The 12,476-nt window shown below is 53.3% G+C and overlaps 1 protein-coding gene across 4 annotated transcripts in view; it reads right to left on the bottom strand.

The window, feature by feature from the left end:
* Positions 1–10,335, bottom strand: part of LOC144938286 (insulin-like growth factor 2 mRNA-binding protein 3) — a 29,276-nt gene extending 18,941 nt beyond the window's left edge. Inside the window, exons 1-4 of one of the 4 annotated variants that reach the window (XM_078866168.1) lie at positions 9,935–10,335; positions 7,345–7,405; positions 958–1,006; positions 220–271 (exon numbers count right to left, since the gene is read on the bottom strand). In XM_078866168.1, the coding sequence (XP_078722294.1) occupies positions 220–271; positions 958–1,006; positions 7,345–7,405; positions 9,935–10,109 (337 nt within the window). In that variant the 5' untranslated portion in view covers positions 10,110–10,335. The remainder of the gene's footprint in view (positions 1–219; positions 272–957; positions 1,007–7,344; positions 7,406–9,934) is intronic. The other 3 variants (XM_078866167.1, XM_078866169.1, XM_078866170.1) reach the window with 3 other exon arrangements.
* Positions 10,336–12,476: the final 2,141 nt, after the last annotated feature.

Here is a 12,476-nt window from a genome sequence, read left to right as displayed (position 1 = left end):
TAGTGCCATTTCTGGCTGCACTCCCCCACTTGTCCGTGGTTTCCAGCGCCTTGGTGCAAAAACTGCGCACGTTACACATCCCGCAGCGTTTCAAGATGCACTTTGCACGATTTACGGCACTGTACATAACTGAAACATGATTACGCATGACATGAAGGATGGCCGCAATGCTGCTCAGTGCGAGGATGGACCACGCAGGAATGGGTGGGCAGCACTAACCTTGATCGCAACTCTCCACGGTGCCGTACTGGGCCAACAAGCCATCCAGAACCTGCCGGGACACAGTGACCGATCGCAACGTCTCACACACAGAGCCGGGCAACAATGGCTGAGGCTGTTAAAGCAATCTCGACGTTTAAACCGTGCCGACCCTGACCGCCGGATGGCCGGGCAGCCGAGCGGCCCGACGCTCCACACGCGCACTGTTTGTGCACCCATTAGCTCTACAAGCCATCGCAGAAGAACAGAGAGGGTCACCCGCCTGCTAAGAGTTAGGGTAAAGCGGAGTAGGTTCCGGGTCGTTTCTTTTTTGACCTTGTAACCGAGTCCAGTGACACTAACACCTGGACTCGGCATTTCATTTGAAAAACCACAACGTCACGGGACATTTAACATCAACTGTGAAGCAGAAGGCGAATAGTTCCGGTTAACACGTGCCATAGTATTAACCATGGTGGTCTGCCAGATTTTGACCGCGAGCCTTTGCAACAAGCGGCGAAGGAGCCACCGCTGGGCTTGGTCGCCGCTCCACCACGAGAATCAGCCCTCCCCTTGCCTTCTCACTGCTCCCGTCGATACACACGAGACCCAATGCCGCAAGGGCAATCGGCAGCACGGCCCTGCAGTCCTGCACAGCCTGCCAGGCATAATTTTTAAATGCTTTCGACTTCATTACCATATGCAATCAAGCGCGGGGTGCAAGAGATGGGTCTTGATGAGCGAGTGCACAGGACTCACCTCCCATTGCAGGTGGGGCGGAATGTTCCACACTTGTATCTTGCGGTTCCTGCACAACAACACCAAACATAGCCTAAACAGACCTGCTGGGCCAAGTGCTGTTCATGAGCACCTACTCAGGCCGCCACGGTACACAAGGGGGTGAGTGGCCAATACCAAGCCTGACCGCCAATGTCTCTCAAGTGCTGATGTTTGCACACCGCACCAGGTACTCATTTAAGGCCGAGTCGACTTAGGAAATTCCCAGGACAGGTTCAAATATTTACAACTGTTCTTGGTCGCGACTTTGCATCTACCGCGGGTTGCTGGGTTCGTAGCGCAGCTCTCTAATCAATACAATACCGCTCCTTAAAACACCGCTACCAACTAATACCACCACCAGCAGCATCAAACCGCGATAACCTGAGCAGAGGCTTTGCAAGAAAGTTTCAGTAGAAGCATTTGTGCTTTTCTTCGGTCTTGCTAGCCCTCGCCTTCTGACCAACAAATGCAGGAATGAGATCAAGTTACAGGAGGGGGGCTCTGTGCTTGTGTACGGAACACACGCTAATCCTTTAATCAGCTCACCGTTTGGTGCTGGATTAAGACTTACCTAAATTACACCGCCCCACACACAAAGGCAGAGTCTGCAAATATCAAAGCGTCCTGCAGACTCCACTGTAAGTGGCGCATGGCGCCCTCGTCAGGGGCACAGTGCTTGGGCGTGGCGCCGCTCGCCAGCTCAACGACGACGCCACAGTTCGTTTCCATGACCGTTGGGAATCGGGCCACGGTGGCCCAGGAATGGCCCAGGATTGGCAGCTGCAAGGCCCAGGTGCACACGCGCACACACCATGTGCCGTGATATTCCCCTCCACAGCTGAGCGTTTAAAGTTGGGATGTTTTTAAAAAGTACTTTTTTTAAGTTTAAGGTAGGTTTAAAAAAGCATGCAAAGATCCGCCTTCCCATATTTGTCTCTCCAAAGAAAATAACAGTATTTTTTTTACACATGTTTTCAGCAGCATTGGTTAAAAACAAGAAAACTCTGGACTGGTTTCGACATTTAGTTTCTCATCAACACCTTGCCTATAAACATCCGGTTTGAGTAAGCCTAACTTTGCTGATGAGACAATGTCAAAACTGGCTTAGAGTTTGCCTGTATTTAACAAAGTTGAAAAAACACTCCCAAAAGTCCATTGTGGCCTAATGTAGGCTTATGTTTAACCTGGACCGATTTAAGATCAAACGCAAAGTATTGGGTTTTTTAAATCAATTTGTAATGCCGACAACCGCCGAGAAGTCAACTAAGCTGGTGGCGTCATGACATGTGTACCTCGCTTTTATGCTGACCTCATGACGTCACAACTCTATCTGGGGTCGCCCAGCCCTAAGCGTGTGGCACAGGGTCAAAACGATCGCCCAGAGGCCAAGGTTTGGGTCCCGATGGGTTCATTTCTGGCCTCGCGGAACAGCCGTGGGAACATTGGTTCCTAGGCCCAGGCCTGGTGCCAGCACCGAGCCTGCCTGGTTCCCAGTGGGCAGGGAAATGGAGCTCGAGTCTCGACTGAAGAAAGGCCGTCTCTGCTTCACAAGCGTCTGTCACCCACCTTGAGACTCGCAGCCTCCCAGAGCCAGCAGCCCGATGGCATTATCCGCTATCGCCACACGTGATGCGTAACTTCACGTTTCAAGCCCCGGCAACTATAAATTTACACCTCAAGTTGTTTTTCATTGCTATGTAAAGGCAAATCAGCTTTGATGAGGCTCTACTCGGACAAGGCTTTCCATGACAGCGAGCCTGCACCATCCACACACATTCACCCACAAATCAACCTTACGAAGACAAAGATCCCCGATATGAAGGCCAGCACGGCACACAAGAGGGTACTGTGGCCAGCACCACGCCCGGCCTCCTTTGTCTCTCCAGTGGCGATGTTTTTACACGTCGAAACAGGTACTCATTTGAAGCCGAGTCGACCTACGGGAGGCCCATTATCGAATCAGATAATCGTCACTCGTGTTGGGCCTGAGCGGGAATCTAATTCGGGTTACCGGGTTCGTAGCGCAGCGTGCCCACCGTTGCACTACAACTCCCCACTCACTACTACCTTACACACACCCTCCCCCCCACACACACAAGGTGTTGCCACCTGTTCCAGTTTGACCTGGTCAGTCCAGATTACCTGTGTTTGGGTGGCAGGAATTTATTTGTACAGAAATCTGGTACCAGTGTTGTCTTGAAGTATATTACACGAGACTGCACGGCTTTGCGAGAGATCTAGGCGGACCGAGAAATATGTCCGGGTTTGAACTACAGTGTAAAAGGTGGCGAATCCTAACACGCAACTTATACCCACCTATGTACACATGCACACATATCCACCCTACCTTCGACACATACACCCAACCGACGCATTCACCTTATGCACACTCACACACAAAGACCCCTGTAAAGTCTTTTCAGGCTGTCCGGGCAAGTGCTGTTAAGCGAGCATCCATGAAGGCCGGTAGGGCGCACGAGAGGGTAATGTGGCCAGCACCACGCCCAGCCGCCTTGGTCGCACACACAACCACATGCATGCACCCGCTCTCCCCACCTAGCCAGAAACCCCCACACACACCTATACACATACACCCCCACAACGCGCGAGAGAGAGCCGGACCTCCCACCCCCCCACCCCTACAGCTCCTGACGTGGCAAGGCGCCGTAACTCCCAAGCTGCTGGGCTGGCCTAACGCTCCCACACCAAGCTCGCACAAGTACGTATCCTCCACGCCACAAGCAAAGGTCAAACAAGAAAACACAATCAGTCAACAGGTGTGGCTGGAATGTGCGCAGCCGAGGAAACATCTACAGTGGCCGAGGGGGGAGAGGTTTTTTTTTCTTTCCCAGAACGCTCAGGCCTGCGCAGTGCGGCGCTGCAGCAGCAGCAGCGTGGTCACTTAGAGGTCTGTGCAGACAAAGACTGGAGGCATTCCCGGCATGGTCACACCCAGGCCACGCTCGCTACTCTTCACTCTGGCCCAACGAGTTTGAGATTACGCAACGAGGATTCCGTAACTCACGCCTGAACCAGCTCCGTGCCAACAATAAGCGCCACGACAAACGCGGCAAAGCTAAATCCGACCATCTAAATGGCACATTCCTAGCTGGGGGGCTTCACCTGCACAACCTGACACGATGCAAACCACTGGCAAAGTGGATGGCAGACATTGCACAACCTGACACGAGGCAGACATTCCACAACCCAAGCTGCCCCACACACAGCGTGTTGAGACGCACCGATGCAACAGACATTCGGGTGCAAATTACAAAATGAAACAGCTCCATTGGCAAGTGAAGGGCATGCAGGGAATACACCACTGCATTGTGAAAGGGCACTGGACACATGCCCACTATAAAAAAAAGTGCAGAAAAGCCAGCGCCTCCAGTTGTCCACGCAAATCCTGGCAGGCACTCGTTAGATAGACATGCCCATTCCCAGGGTCACGCTTGCAGCTGCAGATGTAGCCACACTGCCTCTTGCCATCACGCTTGCTGCATCCTTCCCCAACTCTGCTGTGCAGCAGCGACAAACACGGCGGACGTAACGAGTGCGAGAGATGCGTTTGCTTCCATAAGCGCCACTCACCCGGGGCCCCCAGTGGCGACGGCCGAGACGAGGGGCCGGCACGGAGAGCGTGACCACGGAGGACGAAGTTACGTAAGCGGAAGTGCTCGAGGGGGGTGGGGGGAGGGCAGCAGCACCGCCGCCAAGCATGGGCCCAGGGCCAGGCCTCGGCGGTAGCGGCGGCCCCATTGGCCGGCGGCCTGTCGGCGCAACCGCCGGCACTCGCGTTCGTGCGCGCGTGCTTAAGCACACGCGCCGGTCACCTGGCGGCCAGGTCGCGAGGATGGCTTCCGTGCGCCACGCTTGGCACCAAGTGGCGGCCACTACGGCCAATAAAACGGAGCCCTTCCCACAAGACTTGGAGGTGCCGGGCTCACGGGGTGCTTTCGCCGGGAGCCAGTCGCAATTCACAGAGGCATTGCCAACGTGACGGCGCGATTTTTCAAAACTTTTAAAAGTTTGCCACGCGTCAGCAAGTGGACCGCATGGCGTGCCATCGTCTAACTAAGACTAAGAGGGTTCTCGTAAGCTGGTTGAAATTTCAATTTAATATATTCTGTAAAAAAAAATTCCCTTACTGTTCTTAATAAATCCACTGCTGGATGAGGGCCTTCCCAACATCGTGGCAGTCATGGGGGATTGTCCAACCATACTTCAACACCCTGGTCAGCATAGGTTGAAGGTGGGGCGCCAAAGATTGATTGATATATCTCTTGCCACCGAAGTTATCCATGGCCGGGAATCGAACTCGGACCGCGACACTTGTGCAACCACTTTACCTCGAGGCAAAAATCAACTTCCACATAATGATTAATGAATGAAAAAAACACCAAATTGCATCAAAATACAGTAGAATTATGGTTTATCCTAATGTTAATTTGGCTCACATTGTCAAACAATGCAGGGTTAAAAATTTAAGGGGGAAGTAATGTGAAGCGACAGGGATGCGACAGGAAAACTGCGCGACTGCTCCACCACCACCGGTCCCCTGCAATGACCGACCCCGCAAGCACAGCCACACCCCAGCACGGGTGCCCCTCCCCTCGGGGGCCGCCTAGCCTCAGCTTTTGTTCATCAGATTAGTCAGGCAAGTGGGCTGCTCCGGTCACGCGACAATGGCAGCAGCAGTAGCAGCACGACATGCCGTGCGCGCGGCCTTGGGCAACCAGCCTCGCCTAGTTCACATGGCGGCGGAAAATTAAAAGAGCGGAGCCACGTCACGACCACCGCCGCCGCCCCCTCCCTCCCGCTCCGCGGCCAGGAATGCTCGAGTGCGTGTGGCGACGGTGGAGCAGGGCAGCAAGAACAGCACGGGTCTGCACAGAGCAACAACAGCTCTGTGCAGCAGGAAGTGCAAATGCATTCGAGGTTTCCGTAAGGAAACCAAAATCTCTGCTGCGTTAACCCCTTTGCTGGGGGCCGAATTCGCCATCCAGACCGCTTGCAAAGCCAATGAAAGAGAAACACATCCTACAGTCAATGACCTCACAAACAGCACTTTCACACTTTGCTCATAGAAAGCCACCGTGAAGAGCACACGGATGTGCACTAAACCACGGCAGGGGGCCACAAACGGCCTTCCGGTGCACCCGGTGCACCTGCCAGGGTTACAATTCGTCAGGCGACCAACTTTAGATGGAAGAGACCTTCCTACGCCCAATGAACAACACTCAAAAAGCTAATAGGAAAATCAACATTTTTCACATTTTAAGCGATGACACCGCTGATTAAATCGCAGGACGGGACCTTCATGGTGATTGTATATGTATTCACCGCATTTGAATTTTCGAAGGCTTTGTGTGAAGCATTCAGTCGAAAAAGTGGGCACCTCCTGCTTGGTCAACAGCATAAAGCGTAGGAGGTGCTCGTACTCGAGCAGCCTTTACTAGGCCAGTGACGCCAATTGTACCAGATACAGGTCCACCTCAGCCAAGGTGTCCCTTCGTCCTCGCACAGCGAGCAACGACTTTGGCCCAGGCCACAATGCCATGCCTACACGGCACACTCTGTACAGTAGAGTGGTTGACAAACACGAGTTTTACGCTGCTGGGCGCTGTTAGGTTCACAGTCCATGAGCTGCGCAAACACTGGCACTGCAGCAACCCCATGCAAACGCAGGGCATTTGTATCAAAAGGAAGAACGAATGCCCACTTTGCAGCCGTCACCTCAAAAAAATCATGCATCAACAATGAATGATAATCTCCGCCGAATGATACTTTGTCTACGAAACGAATATTTTATTGTAACCGTCTTTAAGTTGAATTGCACTACTTCACAGGTTACGTTTACCCTTTTAACACAATATCCACGCACCAAACTGTTAACCGATGCTGGTTGTGGCAGACCCGGTGACGTGTGGACCTGTAAGCCCAGCTTGGGGAGACACACTAAGCAATCCCTTTTGTTGTGTTAATTACGAGGACGCACTCATTATGTAGGAATGTTTGCCACAACAAACGAACAAGTGGAAGAGAATTATAATACTGTGAGCACATAAGGTATCGCTAAACCAGTTTTCAGCCTCACATTTGAGCATTAGTATAATCGGTTCGGTGAAATGCACGTGAATGGCTGGAACATTCCCTTTGTTGCAACCGATAGAAGTGATGCTGCGCTGTCGCGCACAGACGCAGCAACGCACGTTCAACACTTGAAATATGTCCCAACTTTGTGCGTGCACTTTTTCGCCGCTGCATTAAAGCACGTCGGTATGTGCTCCGGTGGCAGTGACGAGACATCGGGGTGGCGAGGAGGTGCCAACTGGTCAAAGGAAGGCGGGAGGGGGGATACAGTACCTCTGTCGCCGCGGAACAGAGTGTTCAACTTCCAGGAACTTGCCGTTGAGTTCCACTTTACCTGCACACGCGCGCACACGCGCGCACACATTCACCAGGTCACCTCGTGTGTCACACACTCGCTCGTTACAACACGTGGCCATATGCAAATGGGTGAGAATCATTCCATCTCGAAGTGATAACGCTAACACGGGAGAGTCTCGGGTGTCATTTCAGCCGCACCTGTACGGGTTGGCTTGGCGACCTCGAAAATATCAACTTCGGCCGTGGCTACTTCTACTGCTAGACGGATGTTTTACTCGCTTACCAACGGAGCAGGACATTGCTCAGTGACAATTTAAGCCCTTGAAAAAGTACCGCACGGTTTACACTTTTAACGTAGATAGTTGGCCTTCCTCGGTCTCTATGCAAGCGGAGGACACCAAGTCAGCTCAATTAGCTGCCTCGGACATATTTTCTGTAATGTGGTCATATAAACTTGCAGTCAGGACGAAGCCACATGGCACAGAGCACCGCACTGCAGCAGCAGCTGCTGGTAGGCCCCCAGAGCGTGGTGGGGCCCAACAGAGTCGGGGCTGGGCCACGTCTCAGACGCCAGTTTGAAAACAAAAGTCAAAATTCATAATCAACAATCGTGCTAAAATAGCGTGTGAAATGAGACGTTCTATATACACACACACACGTATTAAAACACCCTCCTAGAACTATGTTATTAATAATGCATGGCATTAAGTGCCATTGACGGATGCAAATGCAACATTAGTTGCATGTATAATCCTTGTTTAGCACCAACAATTCTGTACAGATAATTACAGCGTATCAATGTCCGAGATAATGTGTACAACAGACTTATAATCTTGCTGTGGGATATTACACAAACCACCTTTCCAGTGTTCGCTCCTTGTCATGTCGAGCATTGTAAGGGGAACGCTTAAGGTGCCCAAGAGATGATGCTACGATCTTATGTTACGATATGACCACTGAAGGTGTTTGCAGAGCAAGGGAAACACGGGCATTGGTAACGAAATTGTAAAAGTTGGTGTCTTGAGTGTAAATCCGCTGGTGGCGATGCAGTGACGAGGAGTGGTGGTGGAGTTGCGAGTGGTGGTGGTGGTAATGAGAAGTCATCAGCAGTGGTGGTGGTGGTGATGGCGACGAGGGAGGGTCGCCTGTGATGATAGTGGCAAGGCTTGGTGAACATAATGTAGCAACACGGGGTGCTGGCGGGGTGGCCGAGCTGTGGGTGAAGATTGATGGAGTGACGATGTAAGGCCACCACTTGCTGGTGCTGCTGGTGCTGCTGGAGTAAGGACGTCGAGCACTGCCACGCCGTGCCATGTCCCTCAGAGCCCCCTCGGGTCTCCCCGCGACAGCGCACAGGGGCCTGGGGGACGCCTTCCCAGGGTCTCCTCCACCATCTCGCTCGGTCCCCGTTCGCGACCCCCGGCGTTCGCGACGACATCTAAAGAACCCCCTTCCCCGGAGTCCCCTCGAGGCCCCCTTTTTGCCCGGGATGTGGTGCGAAAGTTGCGGTCGTTTGGGCCTAGCGCGGCGCGGGCGCCATCCCCGCGCGCTTCCCCATGGCCGAGGCGGCTCCTGCCGCCGTCTCCATCACCGCCGTCAAGGCGACCGTCCTCCCCCCCCGCGCCTCCTGCGCCGACACCGCAACGAATGTGCGTGCCAGGCTAGGTGCACTACCGACGCACGCCGGCCGCGTGTGCGCAGCCGCCGTCTTTGCGCATAAATAAAATCGAGAAAAATAATCGCGGAAAAATCCGGAGAGCGGCCCCCGGGAGGCGAGTCGCCTGGGCCCCGCCGAAGCTGCTTCTCCTCGTCCTCCTCCCCCCGCACAACCCCAGCCCCGACTCCGCCACGAGGGCCCGGGCGAGGGGGTGAGCCGGGAACCCCCTCGCCCGGGTCGCTCTGGGGACTCGAGAGGCCCCTGGGGACACAGCGGCTAAGGGCCCCCCCAACCCGAATTCTACTCCTGCTCGTGTCCCCGCGCTCTGCTGCTGCTGATACCCCCATTACCCCTCCTGTTGCTGCTGATGGTGGTGGTGGTGATGGTGTTAACCACTTCTGCTACAAGTGATGAAGATGGTCCTGGTTGTGATGATGATGCTGCTGCTGCTGCCAATAATGACCCTAACCCTGCTGCTGCTTTTCCCGCTACGGCCGACAGCAGCCCTGCTGATGCTGCTGCCGTGCTGCTGCTGCTGCTATTCCTGCTGCTGGTGGTGTTTCTTCTGCTTTTGCTGTTCCTGCTGCTGGTGGTGTTTCTCCTGTTCACGGTGCTCGTCACCGCCACCATGACTCCTGCTGCTATCCCCGACACCACGGGCTTAATGCCCCCGATGCAGCGCTGCCCCTTGCTGCTGCTGCTGTTCCCCTAAACGGATTGCGGCCACCGTCGGCCTCCTGCTGCCACCACCGCTGCTGCTCCAGCTGCCCGCGGTGATCCTCCAACCCACTATCGCCTCCACGCTCTACTTCTGATCTTCCAACCTCTGCTCTTCGTGCCGACCCATGTGTCCTCTCTGCCCCCTCTGCCGCCGCTGCTGCCGCTGCCGTCCCTGCCGCTGAATCTCACCGGAGATGGCCTCGATGGCCTTGAGCGCCGTGGTCTCGTCTGGCGTGTCCACGAAGGCGTAGCCGGCCTTGAGCAGGACCTGTCCGCTCACGGCCAGCTGACGCTCGGCGAACACGTTCTCCAGGTCGGCGGCGCTGACGCCTTCCTCCACGTTCCCTATGTACAGCTTGGCCATTGCTGCTGCTTCTGCTGCTGCTGGTGCCTGGACGAGACACGGTGGCCCGTGGCGCGGTGGGGCGGCCCGGGGTGGCAGGAGTGGCAGAGGAAGGGTGGTGGTGGTGGTGGTGGCGGCGGCGGCGATCGGCGTGGCCGGTGTGCTGCTCGGTGTGCTGCTGCTGCTGTGTGTGGCGCGGGGAGGCGCGGCAAGAGGAGGAGGAGGAGGCGGCGGCGGGAGAGGGAGGAGAGCTGGAGGGAGGAGGAGCCGCCCGGGGCAGGGAGGAGGATGGTGAGAAGGGGGTCCCCGTGCCCCCCCCCCCCGGGACTCGGTGTGGGTGCCCGACACGCACGGGCCACACTGGGCCACGTTGGGGCCACACTGGGCCACGTTGGGGCCACACTGGGCCACGTTGGGGCCACACTGGGCCACGTTGGGGCCACACTGGGCCACGTTGGGGCCACACTGGGCTTATGCCATCAGCTGATGATGCTCACATCACATACAATATACCCGTTCGACATGAACAATGCCCTCTCAGAATGGATTTACCAGGGCCGATGATTATTTTCATTAGCCATGGGTCCCTGCCTATTGAAACAAATTGACTGCATTGGCATTGGTTCAATCACGCTTCACTGCTGATGTGACACTGAATACCGAAATCCGGTCCGGGAGTTGACTTGTGTTGAACCAATCCTGCTGAAATTATACACTCTTAGAAGGAGGCCGTGTGGCCGATGGGAAGCGTAAAATAATTTTTAAACTTAAAAAAAATATATTTCGAGGGAAATATTGAATCAGGCACATTGCTTATTTAGTGAGCCGTGATGAATCTACTGCTAGATTAAAGGATCCCCAAGGCAACGCCATCTCTCACGACCCTGCGCTGTAATAATCCACCAATCACCCGCACACCAGCCGATGTCATTGTCCCATCTCCGAAGTGGATGTATTATAGAATATTGGTTCATATCTTGCTTGCCACTTCAGAATTATCCTTGACCATCTGCCATCCTCCCTTCTCGGACAGATATTGAAAACTGAGTGGAATCAAAATTATGACAGATAGGAAATTGTTTTGGGCAATAGCCATCCTTCAGATCACATAGATATATTGACTTCCAGTTGGTATCGAACGGGGGGGGGGGGGGGGCTTAACAATGCTGGGCAGTGTGATTCACCAACATGATACTCTGACTACACACCACCATTGTTAACCCATTTACATTGATTGATTTTGCGCAACTGTTATAACCAAAACACGTTTAAAATCAACGGATTGTGTCGCGAATGCAATCCCACGCACGTGAAACATTCCAAGCGAAGCAGGTCACAAATCGGTGTCTCACGCAACAACTTTATTAAAATCTTTACATTACAAAAGCACTTGCATGTTATGCCTGAGCACAAGCCGTGTCTACCTCGAGGCAGCCTCAGCCGCGGTGTGTGGCACAACTTATTTTGCGCCGTAATCACCCAAACGCGCATGGTGTGGTACTTGGGTCGGCCCAAGTGCAGTGTTTTCAATACGTTGAAACAAAAATTAAGGAAATTAACATCTACAGCAAACCCTTGTGGCAATCGGCAAATCCGCGATCTGCAAACTCAAGGGTATATGGGAAAACAATGGTTTGGTTCCCGATTCATAAATGCCACCCCTTCCTCTGCATTAGTTACCCTACATTAACCCAAACATGAAACAGGACTTTGTTTAACGTAAAATTGAAATGTTCTGTTAAAAATAACTAGTACGGTAAATGTAGATTATAAAAAATGTGTGCAGCTGAACTCACTGGAGGCTGGGAACACGTGACCTGGGAGCCACGATGGGCCTCTTGGGAGAGAACATGGAGACGAGTGCACATGGCTGCAGAGTTTGGTAGTACAAGTTGTTGACGTCGTTTAGTGTGAAAATTCGGTCACAGTTCCTATGACCACTGTTTCATTGCTTTTATGGCTTCATTTTGGTGATTTTCGATACGTTTTTTGGTTTGGCCATGTTTGTTTGTTATAGTACAGAGATAGACTGATGGCCTTAATCTAAGTTGTTTTGTCGTTGTTGTTGTTGTTTGACTTGCATCCCACTGGGATTTTTGCACATTTTTGTGTACGGTGCTTTTTCTGCAATATTTTACTGTCTTTTCTTGGATTTTCTGTTTGCACTTTGTTGCGGTTGCACCCGATTCAAGAGCCGAATGGCTCACAGGGCTATACCTAATAAATTAACTTGATGTTCTTGCACGGCAATTTCATCGTGAGCAGTAGTTAGGGTGCACACAGGATTCTTGCGGTGAACCGCGAATGGTCGATCCACAGGGGTGCGATCGGTGACCTGTACCTCGATAAATATGGCACAAAACCATGACAGCTAAACCCACGAGGGAA

This window comes from Lampetra fluviatilis, chromosome 21, assembly GCF_964198595.1.
Source record: "Lampetra fluviatilis chromosome 21, kcLamFluv1.1, whole genome shotgun sequence".
NCBI lineage: Eukaryota > Metazoa > Chordata > Hyperoartia > Petromyzontiformes > Petromyzontidae > Lampetra > Lampetra fluviatilis.
The sequence above is the reverse complement of the archived record's forward strand: the minus strand, read 5'-3'. Positions and strand labels throughout refer to the sequence as shown.